Source organism: Pteropus alecto, unplaced genomic scaffold (genome assembly GCF_000325575.1).
Source record: "Pteropus alecto unplaced genomic scaffold, ASM32557v1 scaffold35, whole genome shotgun sequence".
Taxonomy (NCBI): Eukaryota; Metazoa; Chordata; class Mammalia; order Chiroptera; family Pteropodidae; genus Pteropus; species Pteropus alecto.
Genome location: NW_006437828.1, coordinates 7,255,901 through 7,273,868, shown reverse-complemented (window position 1 = coordinate 7,273,868; position 17,968 = coordinate 7,255,901). Strand labels below are relative to the sequence as shown.

General features: G+C 38.8%; 1 protein-coding gene across 2 annotated transcripts in view; it reads left to right on the top strand.

Annotated features, from left to right (window-relative positions):
* The window catches only part of VWA8 (von Willebrand factor A domain containing 8), a 258,042-nt gene that overhangs the window by 82,644 nt on the left and 157,430 nt on the right, over positions 1-17,968 (top strand). For both annotated transcript variants that reach the window (XM_025049015.1, XM_025049014.1), the window contains exons 17-20: positions 94-209; positions 6,514-6,620; positions 9,721-9,827; positions 14,968-15,039. In XM_025049015.1, the coding sequence (XP_024904783.1) occupies positions 94-209; positions 6,514-6,620; positions 9,721-9,827; positions 14,968-15,039 (402 nt within the window). The remainder of the gene's footprint in view (positions 1-93; positions 210-6,513; positions 6,621-9,720; positions 9,828-14,967; positions 15,040-17,968) is intronic.

The window sequence follows — 17,968 nt, the reverse complement described above, 5'->3', positions numbered from 1 at the left end:
CAGGAATGCTGAGTTCTGCTGTGATACGCATCTGACAGGACTTTCTGCAGGTGGAAACAAGACTCTTAACAGGCTGTCTCTGCCCTCTCACAGGCGCAGTCGTTGGCAGCGTCCCTTTCCACCAGACAGCTGTTGCGGATTTCTCGTCGGCTGTCGCAGTACCCCGATGAAAATCTTCACGATGCCGTCACTAAAGCCTGCCTGTCCAGGTACCCGTATTCTCCTTTCTCACTGAATGCAAGGTTCTGGGTCTTTGCTGAAACAGTAACAGAAGTTTAATGATAGGTAGTCTGGAAAAAGTATTGGTCTGAAGATGTAGCTGTTTCAGCCTTGTGTTCAGTTTTCAGAATATGTGTCTTATTTGTGCATGACGACAATTTTAAGAGGCATTTTATAGATAAGAAAACTACTTAAGTCACTTGGTTCAGGTCACACAGTGGTAAATAAGTGAAAGTGGGTGTGGGGTTGGAACGCCGGTCTGTGTATCTCCTGAGTTGGCATTCGTGATCATGACACAATTTTCACTGGAACTTTCCATGCTTGATAGTACTTCCCTGTTACCCAAACTTAACAAAACTAACACCTTTTCAGTCTACACTAATATTTTTCATACCTGTTTGGAAATGGCTATGAAATATTGGCTTATCGAATTTTCTTAACAGAATCACATGCTTGAAAACTATTTTAAAAGAATTATAAGAAAGATTGAGAACAATGTCCATTAGGCCCAGAGGTTTATTTTAGACTCTTTTCATTTGATCTGGTAATATTTTTATGGTGGTCATGTCTATTATTCATTCATTCCTTGATAAAAAAAAAAAAAAGAATTAAAAGAGAATCTATTTTCAATTTAGGAGAATCTGTAATTACCCTCTATATGTAAATCTTTAGATTAGTGGACAATTTTACTTGTAATTAAATAAGCTTCTTATGTTGTGACTTGAATTGTTCTATGCTGTATTCAGCTAAAATGGGGCTCCTTTCTAGTGTCTGCAGAGTAATTCTTTCAATAACTGGTAATTATAAAAAATAATAAAATTATTTTTCTTTTAAGTAGAAGAATATTAGACAGCCGAATGAAAATTAGAAAAAAAATGCTGTAAGTGCTTGTTTTTCAGCGTCATGAACGGAAGATGACGTAGACAGAGAAAGAGATCTAGTACCTAACCGGTATTTTCATAGTGGGAACTTAGGTGTAGATGTATGTTAATGGAAGTAAACAGTCAGTGCTAAGCAGTGCGAGTAGTTCTGGAGCCTGAGGGAAAGTCATGCTTCGAATGTACTAGAATTAAAGAATCACATTCTGTAGACCTTCATATATGCCCTGGTAGTTTAATCAACTTTCAAGTTCTTTTATTTAAAAAAAGCAAGTAAAAATAAATCAAGTAATGTGAATTGATCTAAGAAATAAACAAGAGTGATCAAAATTTGGAGAATAGGCATTGTGTTATTACTGCATAGCATTAAAGACAAAGTGAACAACTTAAAAATTATGAGAGGAAAAAGGTAGAAGGGAGCAATATTAAACTGACAACCTCAGATCAGCAACAATAGATTCCAGAAGAATTAGATAGTATCCTGAAAGTGTTAAGGGAAGATAACCATGAACCCCAGAAGTCTCTGCTTAGCTAAATACATTTTTTGATGAGGACTAGAGTTTACCACATTGCCAAAAGAACTACTAAAGGATATATTTCAGCAAGAAGGAAACCAGATTGATATATAAGTATAATACAGTCAAATAACACCAGAGTTATAGTGAATTAGACAAGCTGATCTCAAAATTGGCATTGATATATAAAAGGCTGATAATAGTCAAGAAAATTTTGAGGAAGATTAAGGAGGTATACTTTCTCCATCAGTTATTGGGATCCATTATAAAGCTATATTCATCATGACAGTGTGTATCAGTGCAAGGAAAGACAGACCATTAGAATGGACTACAGAGCCCAGAAACAGACCCTCATATTTGTGGGAATTTAGTATATATTTGAGGTGGCATTATAAATCAGGGTGGAAACGGATGGACTTATCAATAAATGCTTAAAAGTTAAAAATATTCGCTTTATCCTTTAGAAAATAGTAAAATCCTGTTTTACAACAAAAACACTATGAACCTTTGTATAAGTATGAGTCACACACTAAAAGATGTTTAATAAGATTTATATTTATAATCACAAAAAGATTGGTATGCTGGGACTATTAAGTATTAATTAATGAGATAAGAGAATCAACCCTAAATGGCTGAAGGGCGAATAGGCATGTACAGAAAAGTTCATTCAGATGACCAACATCTGGAAAGTGCCGAACTTCATTATTGATCAGGGAAATGAAATTTAAGACAGTAATCAGCTATCATTTTATACTTAAAAAATTTTACCTATAAAAATTAGTATTTTTCGTGAGAGGAAGGAAATGGAATTTCATTACAGCTATTGGGATAGACGCCTCATAACTTCGGGGTTGAACTTACACTATCTTTATGTCTAAATATTTCATACTATACCATTTGACAATTCTACTTCTTGATATCATCTCAGAGATAGACTTATATCTATCTATAAGGAGGCAGGTAGAAGAGTGTCCATTGCATCATTGTTTATAAGAATGAATTGGAAACAACCTATCTATCAAAGAATGAATATATTAATTGACATATTCACATATTAAAATACTATACAGCGGTTACAATGAAGTAGATCTGCGTATATCAATAGGTATGACACTTGACAATATCAAGTGAAAAAAGCAGTTTGCAAGAAGAGATTTGGCATATGATGCCATTTATGTAAAATGTTTAATACATTAAACAGTACAATATATTTTTACTCCTAAATATGTAGCAAAGTAAAGATATAGACAAGAAAAATACTAATTTCAGTGTGAGAGTTACCTCTAGGGATGGAGAGAAATGAATAGAATGCTTAGTATTCTCTAATTTTCTGTATGCTTGAAATATTTCATACTTAAAAAATCTGAAAAACTAAAAAATGCTTACTTTTCATACTCATCAGTATTTCAGTGAATCAAATATCAGCTAATTTTTTCAATGTTATCAAATGACCACAATAAAACTCTGTTTTGTTACTAACCCTTGACCCTTTACAGTAAGTAAAAGAGCTATCTTGTTTATGCATCATCTGTTGACTTTAGAGGCTACAGAGTCAATAGCCTTTTTACTAATCTTCTTTTCAAGATAGCACTATGGCAGGAAAAAACAAAAAATTATGGGTAATTAAAGGTTTTTTTTTAATGACCTCATTCTACATTGAAGCAGTGAAAAGAAACTGAATTTTATTGAAAATTGTAAACGAAAATTAACATATATTCATGAAGTCTGTTATTAAGCAGAGAAAAGTCAGAAGAAATTCTCTAGGCTAAATTTGTTAAATATTAAATTTATTAACTATTAGATAGACTTGTTGTCTTGTTCATTTCATTTAAAAAAATATTATTCATTCGTTTGCTTGTGCTCGTTGAGCTCAGGCTGCAACATTTCTTCACCTGAGGAAACAGCTCCCTAAGTACCTCATTCTCATAGCCTGTAATGTGTCCACCACGGCTCGGAGCGACGTGCACAATTCATTTTCTAGAAATTCGAAAACCTAAGAGGCCAAATGGAAGAAAATTTAGAAGATTAGGAATTTACCAGTTATTTCACATTCCAAAAATTATTTTATCGTAGAAAGTTCTATTCCATTCAGATATTTTGCATTCCATTAAGTTATTTCCTTCTGGAAAATCTTGGGGGTGACTATCTTTTAGCATAGAACCTGTGGGCAGAGCTATAAGGATTTAATCAGAAATGAAGATTAACTGTCTCAGGGATCGAGGTAATGACATTTTTTTCGTTCACCAACAACTTAGTTTGCATACAGCATTTTTCAGAAATTCTTCTGTGACATAAAATGAATAACATCTGTATAAAATTTTTACATTATTTAAGCTGTTAGTTAATTTTTTAAAATCACAAACCTGATAGAATTATCATACACAGTGTTATATGATTACAGTGATTATTTTGATGTGATGTGAATATTTCGTTGTCCTGAATAATGATTTTCATTGCAAGAGATACTATTCAGGGACTTATTTTTGACTTTAAAAACTGCTATTCAATTTTTTAAGTCTATAATTTCAGAAATCTAGATCTTCTTTAGGATTTTTTGTTATGCAGCTTAAGTCTATCAGATCTAATTGCTTTTATGGGCCTTTGAAGATGTGGCTCTGTTTATACAACTTGGCTAAATTAAATATCTTCAAACATTTGAAATTATGTTTAATAAATTCTATAAGAATATTCTGTGTCCTTTTAAGCACTTCAGATGTCTGAATTAACAAAGCCTTCCTGAGAAATTACATAGCTCAAAATTTAACAATTTAGATTTTTAACTAGGATAAACCATAAGTTTTCTTAAGTATTCCAATACTGCTTATAAATTTAAGATCTAAAATCATAGTTATAAATTAATTACATGTTCAAAACAGAAGTCAAGAGCCCCTCAGTCTTTTTCTCTCTCTCTTACTGCTAACACTTTTCCCCTTGGGGCGGTGATTTGGAAGCCCCCCTCTCCTGGTCCCGGCTTCTGCTGCTCCCATCCTGAGGAGTCCCGTTTCATTCCTAATCTAAAGATCCCGTTCAGCTCCTATGATGAGACACAGTTATCTGAGTTAGCGTAGGGCAACTACTTCTGTTTCTGCGTTTCCCAGAATATGGTTGAATCTTTCTTTATTTTTTCTTAGAACCGAAGACTTAAGGAAACTAGAGACTTTCCACCAATTCTTTTTTTTTTTTACTGGGATTAAATAATGATAATAGTAATAATGATTTTAAAAGGACACTATGATGCTCACATTACTGATAAATACACTTGAAAAATTTGAAATAGGTGTGCTTACTTTGGTTATGGGAAGGTAAGTTTTAGATGTAAGTACATTTCAGCTTCCGTGCTATGCTACCTCTGATTAGTTGGTAGTGCCGTCTGGGTGTGAGGTTGAAAATAATTCCAAAACATGTTTAATCTCAGTGGGAAAGAATGTCATATTGGTAAGCAGTGCCTGTCACTGCTGTTGAAAAGGAGGCATACATGCCTTGTTTGCTATCCTCTGTGGGCTTTGGAGGGCAATCTGAAATGTTCCAGAACAGGGCCAAAGTGAGGATGTGTTGACAGACACACTATAGAGATGTCAGGGGTTTCTGGGAATAGCAAAGAAAATCTGACCTTGAAAGTGGTCATTGTTGGTCAAGGTGGTGTGACAGGGAGAAATGGAGATACAACAGCAGGACCTAATGTTCCCAGGCCAGATTCTAGTTCACGGGATATTGCTAAGAAGAAAGTAGGGCAGGTCGCCAAGGCAGGGGCTCAGGAAGCAAGATAAACCCAGCTGTTGGATCTGGGAGATAAGGTGAGGGCTTGGTTTGAAAGAAAAGGCAACAACCTAAGGACTGTGATGAAAGGTCGGAGATGAGCAGCAGTAAGTCTGAGTTGATGCTGAACTGATGAGCTGCCAGCCTAGAGCTGTAGAAAGGCCCCTGTCATAGCCTAGGACCAAATGAGGCAGTGGGCGGGAGATACCGGCAAATATGTGGGTTGGAATGTTACGGGGACAGGCAGTCCGACAGTCCTTCACATGCTCATCCGTTTCCCTTCTTGCTCACACCAGCATCTCTTTTGTTGGAGCTCATACTCCAGGCTGTGGGAGCAAGCACAAGGGATTGAGAGCTATGGAAAACCTAAATTAGAAGCGGTATGTTGTTAGTACGTTTATTCGGAACGCTGTGGCATATAGCGGTTACTTTATAGTAATATAGCACAAGGAATCATGGGTTAAAAGTCATTTCTGTGGGTTCACTTGGGATCATAAATTCTGGATATGTTTGTGTGGCTAGGAAGCTCTGTTTTCATGTCCTAAGCCCATGATGTTCATACAATCTCTTTATAGATGAAGAATACCCCTGTCACTCACCAGTGTTGTTTGACAAAATACATAGAGAATTGATAAGGAGGTATAATTTTTAAATGGAAGGAAGAACCAAGTTTGGTAATATTAAATTTATTCAATAATTTGTGTTAGAAAGTAAAAGAAACCTCATTAATTCACTAATTTGAATCTGTGATCGCCAGCTTGGAGTAGGTTAAAGTATTGTTTAATCTATTTAAGAAAATTTGACAAACCACCTAAATGATAAATAAGATTTATGAGGTATACTAAATCCATTTTAAAAAGCAAATAATTTTAAGTCTTGTCCTGAAAAATGTTATATGTCAATGAACACTGCTAATTACAAATGAGCTTTATTATTAAAGATTCAACAAACATATACTTCATCGTCACATGTACCTGAAGTTTATTATTTGTTTTCACAGATCCCAGGTTGTAGTTAGTAAGTGTGTTTGTGTGTGTGTGTGTGTGCATGTGCACGCACACGCGTGTACATGTCAAAAGCTATTTAGGAATTACAGAAAGCTTTGACTTTATCTTTAAATCCTTCCCACCCACACCCACCCCCAGGTTTTTACCAAGCCTCGCAAGATCAGCATTAGAAAAAAATCTGGCAGATGCTTCAATAGAAATAAGTGCTGATAATAATCTAGAACTAGAATCGGAGGATTACAAATGTAAGTATATGATTTGTTTTTTTTTTAAGTGAAATAATAATTATGAAACATTTTCTAAATATTTGAATTTCAATAAAAATGGTTTTGTTTTCCATTCATTTTGTTTTATTATTGGGTTGAAAAATGAATCTTTTATTTAAAAAAAAAAAAGGTTGAAACCCACTTCCAAGCTAAACCTGAGAATACATCCTTTGTTTCAGTGCATACCAGATTCAGGCCCTTCCCCTTCACACCTTCACTCCCCAAGAGACACAATTGACGTGAACATATTAAAGGCTCTCGGAATTTCCGGTGTAAATAAACTTGCGTGATTTTGTTTTACCTTTTTTTTTTTTTTATTCCCCAAATGTATTTCACCATAGAATCTAAAATTCGATGGGGTTTTTTGCACATTTACATTTTGCGGACCACCGATGTCTTACGGGACATGCTTGGGAAGCTAGTCCAGGGTGGTATAGACTAAAATAATATTCAGAGTACCGTTTCATGCCTTCTTACTCTTCCTTTTCCACATGTACTGTCTTTTGTGGAGCTTCTCTCCTGGATAGACAGAAGTATACTTTTGAGTTGGAAGGAAGTTGAGCTCTTCCTTTAAAACGTCCCCATCCTTCAATCAAGAGCACAATGAAATGTTCTCTATTTTTTTTGAAGAAATTACCTGTTTTTATCAAAACATCCAACATGTGACCACTCTGTTTGTGGTTTTCTTTGTAGTAGGTGTTTTTAATTGTTGGGGCTACACTGAGATAAGAGTTTGGTATTAAGGAAATAAGATTTTTTTTTTTAAGTAAAATTATAAACAGCATTTTCATGGATCTGGGTACAGATATACAGAGCCACGTCAAAGAGATAGAATAACCTTGACACTTTTTAGACTCAAATGTTACTTGATTGAATTTTTTGACATGTCCAAAGAAAAGTGGCATCGTTCGGACTATAGACTGTTTAGTCTTGGTAGCAGGCCAGCGTTAGTAATTCCTGTCTAAGCCTCTGTAGGGGAGAAGGAACCTAAGTTAAGAGGCTTATGATTCGTTTGGTTCCATTCATCTTTAATGTCCTCTCTCTTTTAGAAACTTCATTTAAATCACTTCCTCGTTCAGAGGCCACGCTCACCTATCAACATTCTGATAAAGATTTGGCTTTTTCCATGCAGGTCACCCTCCAAACAATATGCTGCTATGACAACCAGTGTGTCATATAGTCATATGAAAGTTGCAGCTTTCATTGCAATGTAATATCTTGCAATTCTGGTCTTATATATCAAAATGTATACATAGATCAGAATCTATGACTTTACTAATCTCCCGAGAGTTAGGTTTTATTCTCTGTCGTGATGACAAAATCAGGTTTCGAGCTTACCAGGCTGAGGACCTTGCCAATTTTCCAAAATAATTCCATCTTGTGAGATTTCTTAGAAGATTACCAGGCAGCTTTCTCCGCTTGCCTTTCCATTTTCTAGCTTGAAATTTTAACAATAAGCATTGGCTGAATGAATTAAATTGTTCTAAAGCCCTAAATATACTAAATAAATATATTTCACAAACTAAACAATAGATGATATCAGATACTATTTAAATCTGAAATTATGCATGTCATCTCAACATATAAGTACATAGTAAATTTGCTGCCATGATCCTAGTCTTTCCCTTTACAGTTTTATACTGGGTCCGTTTCAGAGACTCAGTGGTAGTAAATAAATAATAAATTCTTGGCATGACAGCTCATGGGTTTTTTCCCCTATAGAACTTGTGAATAGAAAGAAAATGGCAAAGATAGATTGAGGGAAGAACTCTACTCTGCTTAAGCAAATGTATAGCACTCAGCAGTGATTAAACAGGGTGACAGTTTAATTATCTTTAGCTCGAAATTATTCATGGTGCTCCATGAACGCAAAAGTTGCTTTTCCACCTTGTCTTTCAAAATGCTTTCCCACAAAAATAGCAATTTTCTTATTTGAAATAGGCATGGGAAAGATGAGTCAATTGTTTAAGGCGCACTAATTGCCTCCCTGCTTGCTAGGGTATTTCCACAGGATGGAGCATTATCTGGAGTCAAAGGGCTGAACATACCTCACTTGGCAGAAGGAACGTCAAACTATACTAAGCTCTATTTTTAGCTCTATCCGTACTGGCTGGGAGATTTTAAGCAAATTAGTTTATGTTCTTCTTAGCTCCCTCATACTTCTCTTCTCATTTGAGGGAAAATTACATGAAATTATGTGAGGAAACAATGAGCCGAAGTTCCTAGTTTGGGATCTGGCACATAGAAGATTCTAAATAAATGAAGATTCTATTACTGTGATCATCAGTTCTGCAACTGCTACTATCAGTGTTGTTGTTATTGTCCTTGGAATATGTCAGACGGTGAATAGCGTATCTGGTTACTGTAGGAAATACACACGCGGTATGTTCCCTGACTTCAAAATTTGTTGTTTAGTTTTCTGGCTTCAACGAACTCAGATTCTATTCTGGACCAACTATAGGAGACAATAGAATAATAACTACCGCAAAAAAATTATGCAGCGCGTGGGTGCTTGTTTGAAAATACCAAGCTCGTGGACAATCCCTGAAAATAGTGATTTGAGACAGTGGAGTGGGTTGGTGCTTCTGTGTTTATGACTAGACCATCAGGGGATTCTCACATGTGGTTTTTTCAATGAATGGGTCATATAAGTGACATTCGAGGTAATTCAGAGCTTTAGAATGTGCATTTGGCTTATGTACGTGTCATAGTCTTTGACCGAACAAGCTTATTAATAAGCTGACTCGACTCGAGTTCTGAGTTTTGTTTTCCCCTGTCAATTTTATCTGTGTGCTATTCGCTATATACATTGTTTTAAATAAAAATTATTACATTTTGGAACATTTTAAGCTCCTCGTAGAGCTTTAAGCCTTTTATGCAGAGCTAAAAAATACTCTGGCTAATAAAATACCTTTAAGGTTTTTATTACCACCTTCAAGCTTATTTCTTTTATCTGTTAAATTGAAATCCCTTGATGAGCCCACAGAATATTAAAGATGCTGAACCACATTCTGCTTGGGCTGGACCTGACCTCTCTGGGGCACCACGAGTAATCCTCTGATCTGTGTGGAATGTTTAGGTGAAGTAGCATCTGGATTCCTGAGGATTGGAGCTGTTAGTGCACCAATCTATAACGCCCACGAGAAAACGAAAGTGCCTGATGTTCTATTCTATGACAACATTCAGGTAAGATCACTACATCCATGGATAAATCACCACTTATCGTAGTTCATTCTGATTCAAGTGAAACTGTTTAACTATCTTTATAATTTGCTAAGTTCAATTCAGATGATGCAAAATGAAGTGTTGAAACATCTTCCATTCATGCATTATAAAATTAAAAGCCGCTGCTATGTGTAGAGGATAATAAATTTTATAAGCACACATACACTAGGCTTCGGATAAATAAATTTATTTTTAAATTAAAAACAAAATAGAACGAATACTTATCCTCTCTTTTGCCTTCCTGTTAGTTAAATCAAAGAGGGACGTGTCTTTTGCGTTATTTCCTTCATATTTCTTTCCTTTTCCTGAAATTTTCTAGTATTTTTCTATTCTTTACTTTTCATTCTTTTTTTAAGGGAATGTAGGTAATTTCCTACTTATAAACTAACCTAGAATGATGGACCTTCTACTAAGACAGAAATAAGTGTGTACCCAGAAAGCTTTATTGTAGAAGTTCATTTTAATAAGAATTTTTCCAGAGAAAATATAATACAATATAAAAAGTTTTTTTCTTTTACAGATATTCTGTCAGATGGTTATATATTTATTTTATAATAAAACACATCCTTAAGTTTTCTGTTATGTTTGGTCACTAATCTGCAGGTAAATAATAGCCTTACATTTATAAATTATGTTAGAAGAACTTCTACTTATTGTTTTTACTACAGTAAGGATTTAGGGATGCTAAAGTAAAATTTCTTTATCTGCTGTTTTCCAGTCCTGTTTGTTGTTCAGTGAGCACCAGAATTTATATCCCTACATTATATTAACAGCATAGAAGGTATTTTGGCAAATTCTTCTTTCTCAATAAAAATATTGATTAAATGTTTTGAAATCTGTTCAAAATATAATTATCATCCATGGCATAGCAAAAGGCATAACTCAGTTTGCTTTTTATTCATTCTATAGACCATTAAATAATGTAGATTTTATTTTCTTCCAGAGCATTAATGCTCTTATGTAAGCAGTAGACAAATGAACAGAAAATAAAGTTACTTATAAGACAAAGGGAAAAAAATCTTGCCTATCGATAAAGACGAAAACAGTCTGTAAGGAAAGTGCACTGTTTTGAAGCACTGATGGTGTCACACTCCATGTAGTCGAAAGGAATAAAGAAGAAAGAATCAAGATACTTTGTTATAAGCCACAATTTGAAAAACTCCATGGTAGCAAACGTTGAAAAGACTTGCCAGCACGTAAGAATGTAGGAAATTCGGCAGGGAGCAGGGAGAGGCCTGTGCCTTTGAACACTGTGTCTGTTGCCATGGTGTTTGTGACGTAGACATCAAGGACCACAGGGCTGCTGTGATCTTTACATGGTGGCCCTGATGGACTGACTGTCTGTGGTCTGTCCCTAAATGTATTGTCTTCATAAAGTATTATGAATTAACCACTGATGAAAGTTTTTCACTGTGCAGTCCTCGGGACAGTGGCTCGATTAAATTTGCTTTTGTCACGTCTATTCCTGTTTCTTTTATGCCACGCTTCATCTTTAATGCCTCTTGCATGCTTGGGTGCTTCTCTCTTACTCTGTGCCCTCTGATCCCCTTGCAGTGTGTTGAAACTGATTTTAAAATGTGTTTTTCCATACCACTAATTGGAGGAGAGAGAGTTTAATAGCCTTTTAATAAGCTTAATGAGCTTTAGATCTGAACATTTAAAAAAATATCTGCCACATGTCAAGCCTTGTCCTAAGGTTTAGGATTAAAACACACACGTGCGTGCCCGCATGCATGCAGCTCCAGAGCTTGGTTGCCTGGGTCTGTCAAAGGGAGAAAGGCAAGTAAGTGCTTATATTTACGATACAGGAAGTATGCACAGGTTACTATGGTAGCATTGATGTGACAGTGGTCCCAGACTGGAATGATCATGGAAAATGAGTTGACCAGGCAAAGCTGAGGCTGTCCCTCAGACAGGGAGACCAGCATTTGCAGAGACTTGGCTCCGTGGGAGGGTGGCTCATCTAGGCAGCTACATGTAATTAACTGTCACTGGCACAGAGCTGAAGTCGCTAATGGAAGAGTGACAAGAGATGAGACTGATGAGTGAGGAAAGGGTCAGGTCATCTGGACCTTGCTAATTAAGGAATTTGGATGCCTTTCAGAAGAAGTGAGGAAGCCACTGAAAGATTTTAAGCACATTTCTGCTTTTGCTAACTTCGTGTTCACTCTTTAATGTCATCTATGGGTTGGAATCAAGGCAGAGGGAGACTAGTTAGGAGGCTGTTGCAGTGGTCCAGGTGAAAATTCTGAGGGATCTGAACAAAGGCAGTGATGCTGCGGACAGAGCGACAAGGACATGTCACAGGCTACTTGGGAGATAGGTAGAGAGTCAGTGGAAAGACAAAGATTCTTCCTCTGGAAGCTAGTCTGGTGGAAAAGTAAAAAGAAGAGTAAGGAGAAAATGACTCTAAATTGTGCACATGACTGGAACACGATATAGGAGGAGAGTGTTAAGAGGTGAGGCGGAGACTAAATCGATATGGTGAGGAGTGACCGTTGTTCCTAAGGTGTGAGGAGTCATTTAAGGAACTTTGAAGAAAGCAGTGATATAATTTCGAACAACAAACTGACAGTCAGTACAGGCACACCTTGGAGATTTTCTGGGTTTGGATCCCAGTCTTCACAATTAAGTGAGTACATCGATACAGCAAGTCGTAGGCTTTTTTAGTGGTGGAGGTCTCCCCTTCAATCTGTAAAAAACAAACAAAAAATGCGATAAAGCAAAAACAAGGTATGCCTGAACTCTTGAGAACATGTTAGCTCAAGGAGAGACTGAAGTTAGAGAAGCCGAAATGGCTTATAAAAGTCCAGTTCAGAGATCATAGAACCCGAATGAAAACTGTGTGGACAAAAGGAAAGGGTAGATACAGTTGACTTTTTGGTGGCTTAGTGGCTTAGACTTGGTGTCTAATTGGCTTTTGAAAAAGGGAGGAGTGAAGTGAGTTAGATGATGATGACAGGGGTTCGGGCAGGTAGTAGAAAATGTTGCTGCTAATCAGGATGATAGATACAGGATCAAGAATGAAGCCGAGAAGGAAGTCATGAGCCAGGTCTGGGACATGCGGAATCTGAGGAGACTGGGAAATGACCAGTAGCTCGGTAGTTATGCAGAAGTCAGGGTGGAGCTGGGGAGAAAAGCCTCGCTGTGCGGGGCCAGTGGGACGGATGGGAGAGGAGTCAGAAGTAGCTCCTCGAGGACTGACATGCGGGTCCCCAGCTCACCATGTAGCCCTCCCTCGCTCCTCAGGTGGGCGCAGGAAGACACAACCTGCTCTGGCCTCTACAGCGACACCGCTCCCCGCCCCCAGGAAATCTTGTAAAGAGCTAAAAAGAGAACAAATGAAGGAAGATGGGAAAATTAAGGAATCACTACAGGAAGAAGATCTAGCCCAGCAGACTATGGAGAGATTGTTAAGAGGAGGAGGGACTCCGCAGAGAGGCACAGACAGCGGGGCGAGGAGACTTAAGAAATTGTCTGCGGCACTAAGTCAGCCAAGAGGTTATGAGAAGAATTATGTAGGCGATGACCTTAATCTTAGCTAATATTTCTTGATTTGAATAGTCTAGTTAGATGTGATGAAGGCAGGAAGTAGGACAACATGAGGAAAAGTAAAGAAGACTCTAGATACCATTCGGGTTTTTTTTTTTCAGTACTTATGTTGCTTTTCCAGCTGACCGTACAGGTGCTCGGTCCAACTTTTTAATCTACTCTCTATGCAGATTTGCCCATTTATTTCAGGAAGGATTAATGTTGTCTGGAATCGGCACTGACCTTCATCTTAGTTAGAAGGAAGAGGTCTCCAGACCACGTTATCACAGGGACCCAGATAAAAGCGTGGTCTAGTTCTCCATTTTAACTGGGGTAACCATCCATCTCAGCTTGTTTAAGGTAGTCTCTGTTTATATTTGTTGCCCCAGGATCATATCAATGTCTCTTTATTCTTAAAACTGTCCCAAAAGGAACACTACATTGATATCTCTCCCTACTCGACGCCTTGTTAAAATCCCAGCTCCATGGTGTATGTAAAAGTATTTTTAAAAATAAAAACCTCCAAGATAAACATTACAGAATACTCATCTGTTCTTGAAGAGGAGGCAAAAAAGTTTCTCAGTTTTTCTCTCTAAGGAAGAAACTCTGAAAGAAAATATTGCTTAATTTGACAAGTAAAAGGAAAATATTCTAGATATCAAAAAAGTCCATAAACCAAATTGAGTAAAAAAAAGCAAGTGACAAACTATAAAAATATCTGCAGTATGTATTAGATACAAAATGAGGAGCCAATTCAAGCAAAAAAGAGAGACGTGGTCAGACTTTAAGACTCTGCAGCAATCAGATTCTTCTCATCCATTCCACGGCCCCAACGACCAAGCTTACGCTGCCTTTTCTACAAACGGGGAACTTAAGCAACTTTGGTGGTTTATGAGGCCAGTATTGTTTCGATACAGAAAACCAAGAGGAAGGCATAGGGCTTTTAATCATACTGCATATAGTTCTCGCCATAACTCCCACCCCCGCGACTGAGCCTTTGTGCCCTACTTAGAGTTGTCCTATTTTTCAGGATACAAAAGAGCAATGTAATTTCCTTTGTGGCTATTGTGAACAACTTTAGTCTAGTTCTTTTATTATACTGCGTCATAATTCGAATAAAAAAATGTGGAAAGTAAATAATATATTTTTAATTCTAAAGCTATACATTCTTCAAAGGTAATGGTTAAGAATACGTCAGTGTAAACTGTTTCATGGAAATCCCCGATTATTTTAAAAAGCCTTTGTGTGTTTACATTAGCAAGTGTTAATTTAAATATTATGTTAAATTATAAGCCAACTCAATATCATGCAGTCGCTGAAAAATGCTTAAAATATGGGGCAGTAGCTTAGTTTTGCTCAGGTGTACTATTTCAGGTTTTCAGCCAGTGACCTCATTGGGTATGTTACTTATAACCACAGCGTCAATTTCTGTTTTTCTAAAAATTCATATTGTTTAAGTAGTGTCTGTTATAATCGGTGTTTTCCGTTCCACGAAAATAGCGTCATAGTTACTGTCCCATTTCACCTTGACTGAGCTGAACGCGGTTAAGCTGTAGCTCTTTTCCTCCAGCACATGGTGACGATGGAAGACATGCTCAAAGACTTCCTCCTGGGAGAGCATCTGCTACTGGTTGGCAACCAGGTGAGTGATGGCCGCCACTTGGGTGCTGGCGAATGATCCATAGTAACGGTTTAAAAGCAGTAAGTTTCTTCTGTTTGTTGGAATAAGGTTTCAGAAATGATTCTTCCCCACCCCCTCACCACACACACACCTAAATGACTAGTTTAATTAATAAACAACGAGGATCTTCTACCTTCTAAACTTTAGAATTTCTCCAAGACTTAATCACTCGCCACTCAGCCACCCATTAAGTCCCGCCCACTCTGCCTTCCCAAGTTCATCACCCGAGCCCAGCTCGCCATCGCCTGGCACCTGCATGATGGCAGCGGTTTGCTAACGTAGCTCTGCCCCAGCCTTACTCCCACTGCGATCCACTCTCCGCTCCGCAGCCGGGTTGACACCTGTAAAAGTAAAATCTCAGGAAGTCTTTCCTTTTTGCTGAAATGGGGCCCCCACCATCCTGAGGCATGGTCTTCGGTGTGGTGTTCAGTGTTCTGCACAGTCTGGCCACTGCCCGCCTTTTCAGCCCTGAGCCTGGGCTCCCTCCGTCCGTCCTGGCGCTCCGCCGGTTCCAGCCATTCGGAGCTTGCTGCACCTCCATCTCCGCCCCGGTCCCAATGCTGGCTGGTCTCCGCGTGGAGCACGCCCAGTCCCCTTCCCTTACCCGCTTCCCTAACTCCAGTAGCCGCCCACGTGCCAGCTGCCTTAGGATTCCCCTGCTTCTGCGCCCTTCCATCTCCCTGCCATCACACAGGTCGCATTACTGATTTTACATGTAGTGTGATGTCTTCCCAACAGGCCTGCATGCTGCTCAGGGGCAGGGGCCGCGGCTCCTAGCTCACCCGAGGTTCCTAGCACGGTGCCTGCTGCACAGTAGATATTCGCCACGTGTTCACAGAGGGAGTGGGTGAATATTTTGTATTTCCAGGGTTCTGATCGTTTTCCTTAATTGAGTCATCAGACTCACAGTGAACAGCCCCTTTGGTTCTTCAAATTGGACTTAAAGATAGGGGGTGGGAGGCAGTGGGGGTTTCTTGGTAAACGCAGGGTTTGCGATTGAGCAGATGATAGACTCAGGGTTTCCAGGAGTTGTCTGGGTTGAGAGGCTAATGTCAGAGCCTAGCCAGTCACCAGAGAGACGGGGAGAATATTCTAATCCTGGGGGATCGAGGGGAGCCTTGCAGGTTTGCTTCTGCTTGATAGCAAGTGACAAAAAGGCTGTGAAAGTGCTTTGAAATTGCCGTAGAGTGCTATGCACGTGTCGGTGTGGAATCGGGTTTGCTACCTCTAGTCTTTTTCCATTTCTCCAGTCCCAAAGAAGAGAACAGGGCGCTCAGGCAAAGAGTTTGGCAGTGGGTGGGGTGGGGAGCAGCTCGTGCCCCCGGGAGCATGGCTGGCCCCAGCATCTGGGAGACCACGCTGGCTTTCGGGCTTGCTGAGGGTTGGCCAGGAACCATAGGTGGAACCTGCAAGTTGAAGAGCCTCAGGAATGGCAAGGCAAGAGACGGAACATCACAGACGTCAGGCAGGCAGTGCTGTCGCAAACCCCACCCATCACAGCGGATCACAGTGTCTCGCCTTCCCTCACCCCTGTTCTGTTACCCTCTGCTTTGGAGAAGCAGACACATTGGCAAAGGGAGATCGTATTCAGTATAAATTTGGTACGTTTAGCTGGTCTTTGTCATGTCAGAAGGTTGTTCTTTCTTACAAACTCTAAGACCGCAGTGTCATAGAATAATCGAAGGAACCAATGTCGAAGGAACTTTTAGATTTTCTAAGTACATTCTGCGACCTGCACCTATTAAGTCATGTAGTGGAGAAGTCCAGCTCTCTTAGGCTGGCCTCTGTTGTCCTCCGTTTTCTAATCCCCCTCTACCTGCAGCCCAGTGTCTCATTCCTCCCTCCAACTCCTGTCCTTACGTAAATCAAACACTGTTTTCCAAACGACCTTCTTATGAGCGTTTTCTTCCAGCCTCTGATCGTTGCCAGCACGCTTTCTTCTTTCCCCCATCTTTGCCTCTTGAAACCCTTTCACCCCCAGAGTGGCAGTGTGGCCTCGCGGAGAAGCAGAAAGCTGGGCCTCGGAGCCGACCTTGTCTAGATCTTTTCAGTTCTCTGTGTGATATCGGGTAAACTGCTATTCCCCCTTAAAAGAGTGTTTTTTCTTATCTTTTCTGTTTCGTTTTGTTGTTCTTGTTATCTATAAAATGATTGGAATGGGTATTTTCTACGGTCCCTCTGGCTGTGATAGTCTACATGTAACGTGCCTCTTTAGTAAAATCTTCCCCATTCTCTGAACTGTTACTGCTGTTATAGATCTCTTTTGACTTCTGTTAGATTTTTGTGGCTACCTGCCATCTGTCTACTGAAGAAGGAGAGCCCTTTGAGAAGGTCATTATTTTTCCATCCTTCTCGATGCCTTGTATATAGTAGACATTCAACAAACGATTGCTGAAAGAATTCCTGGATTTTAGAGGACTACTTAGAATAAATTTCTAATGAGGACCCCGAATGGTTTTAGAAGCAATATGAATTTAAAATTTCGGCTTAGTTGGATTATTTTCAAGAGATTCCGAGACAAATTGACTGAATTTCTTATTTCGTAAATTTGTAGCAGTTTGGTGAAGGAGGAAACAAGTAAATCAGAATCTAGAGAGTACCCACTTAAAACAGTAAATAGGTAAGTGGCCCATTCAACCGGAAGTGGTTATATACTGATAGGATCCGGACCTCACGGCATTAGGACAGAACAACGAAGTGCTGATTCCATTTCCAGTAATAATTAAGTGCTAATGAGCGTTTAGCTAAATGAGGTCTGACTTTGCAGTGGCTTCCATTTACCAGGTCAGGCAGTGGAAGTGGGACCAAAGTGGCTGCTTAAAACCTAAATAGAGCTTCTCGAGTACTTTAGCCAATTTTAGTTCCTTTCAAAGTTTTTTTTCAGAAGCTA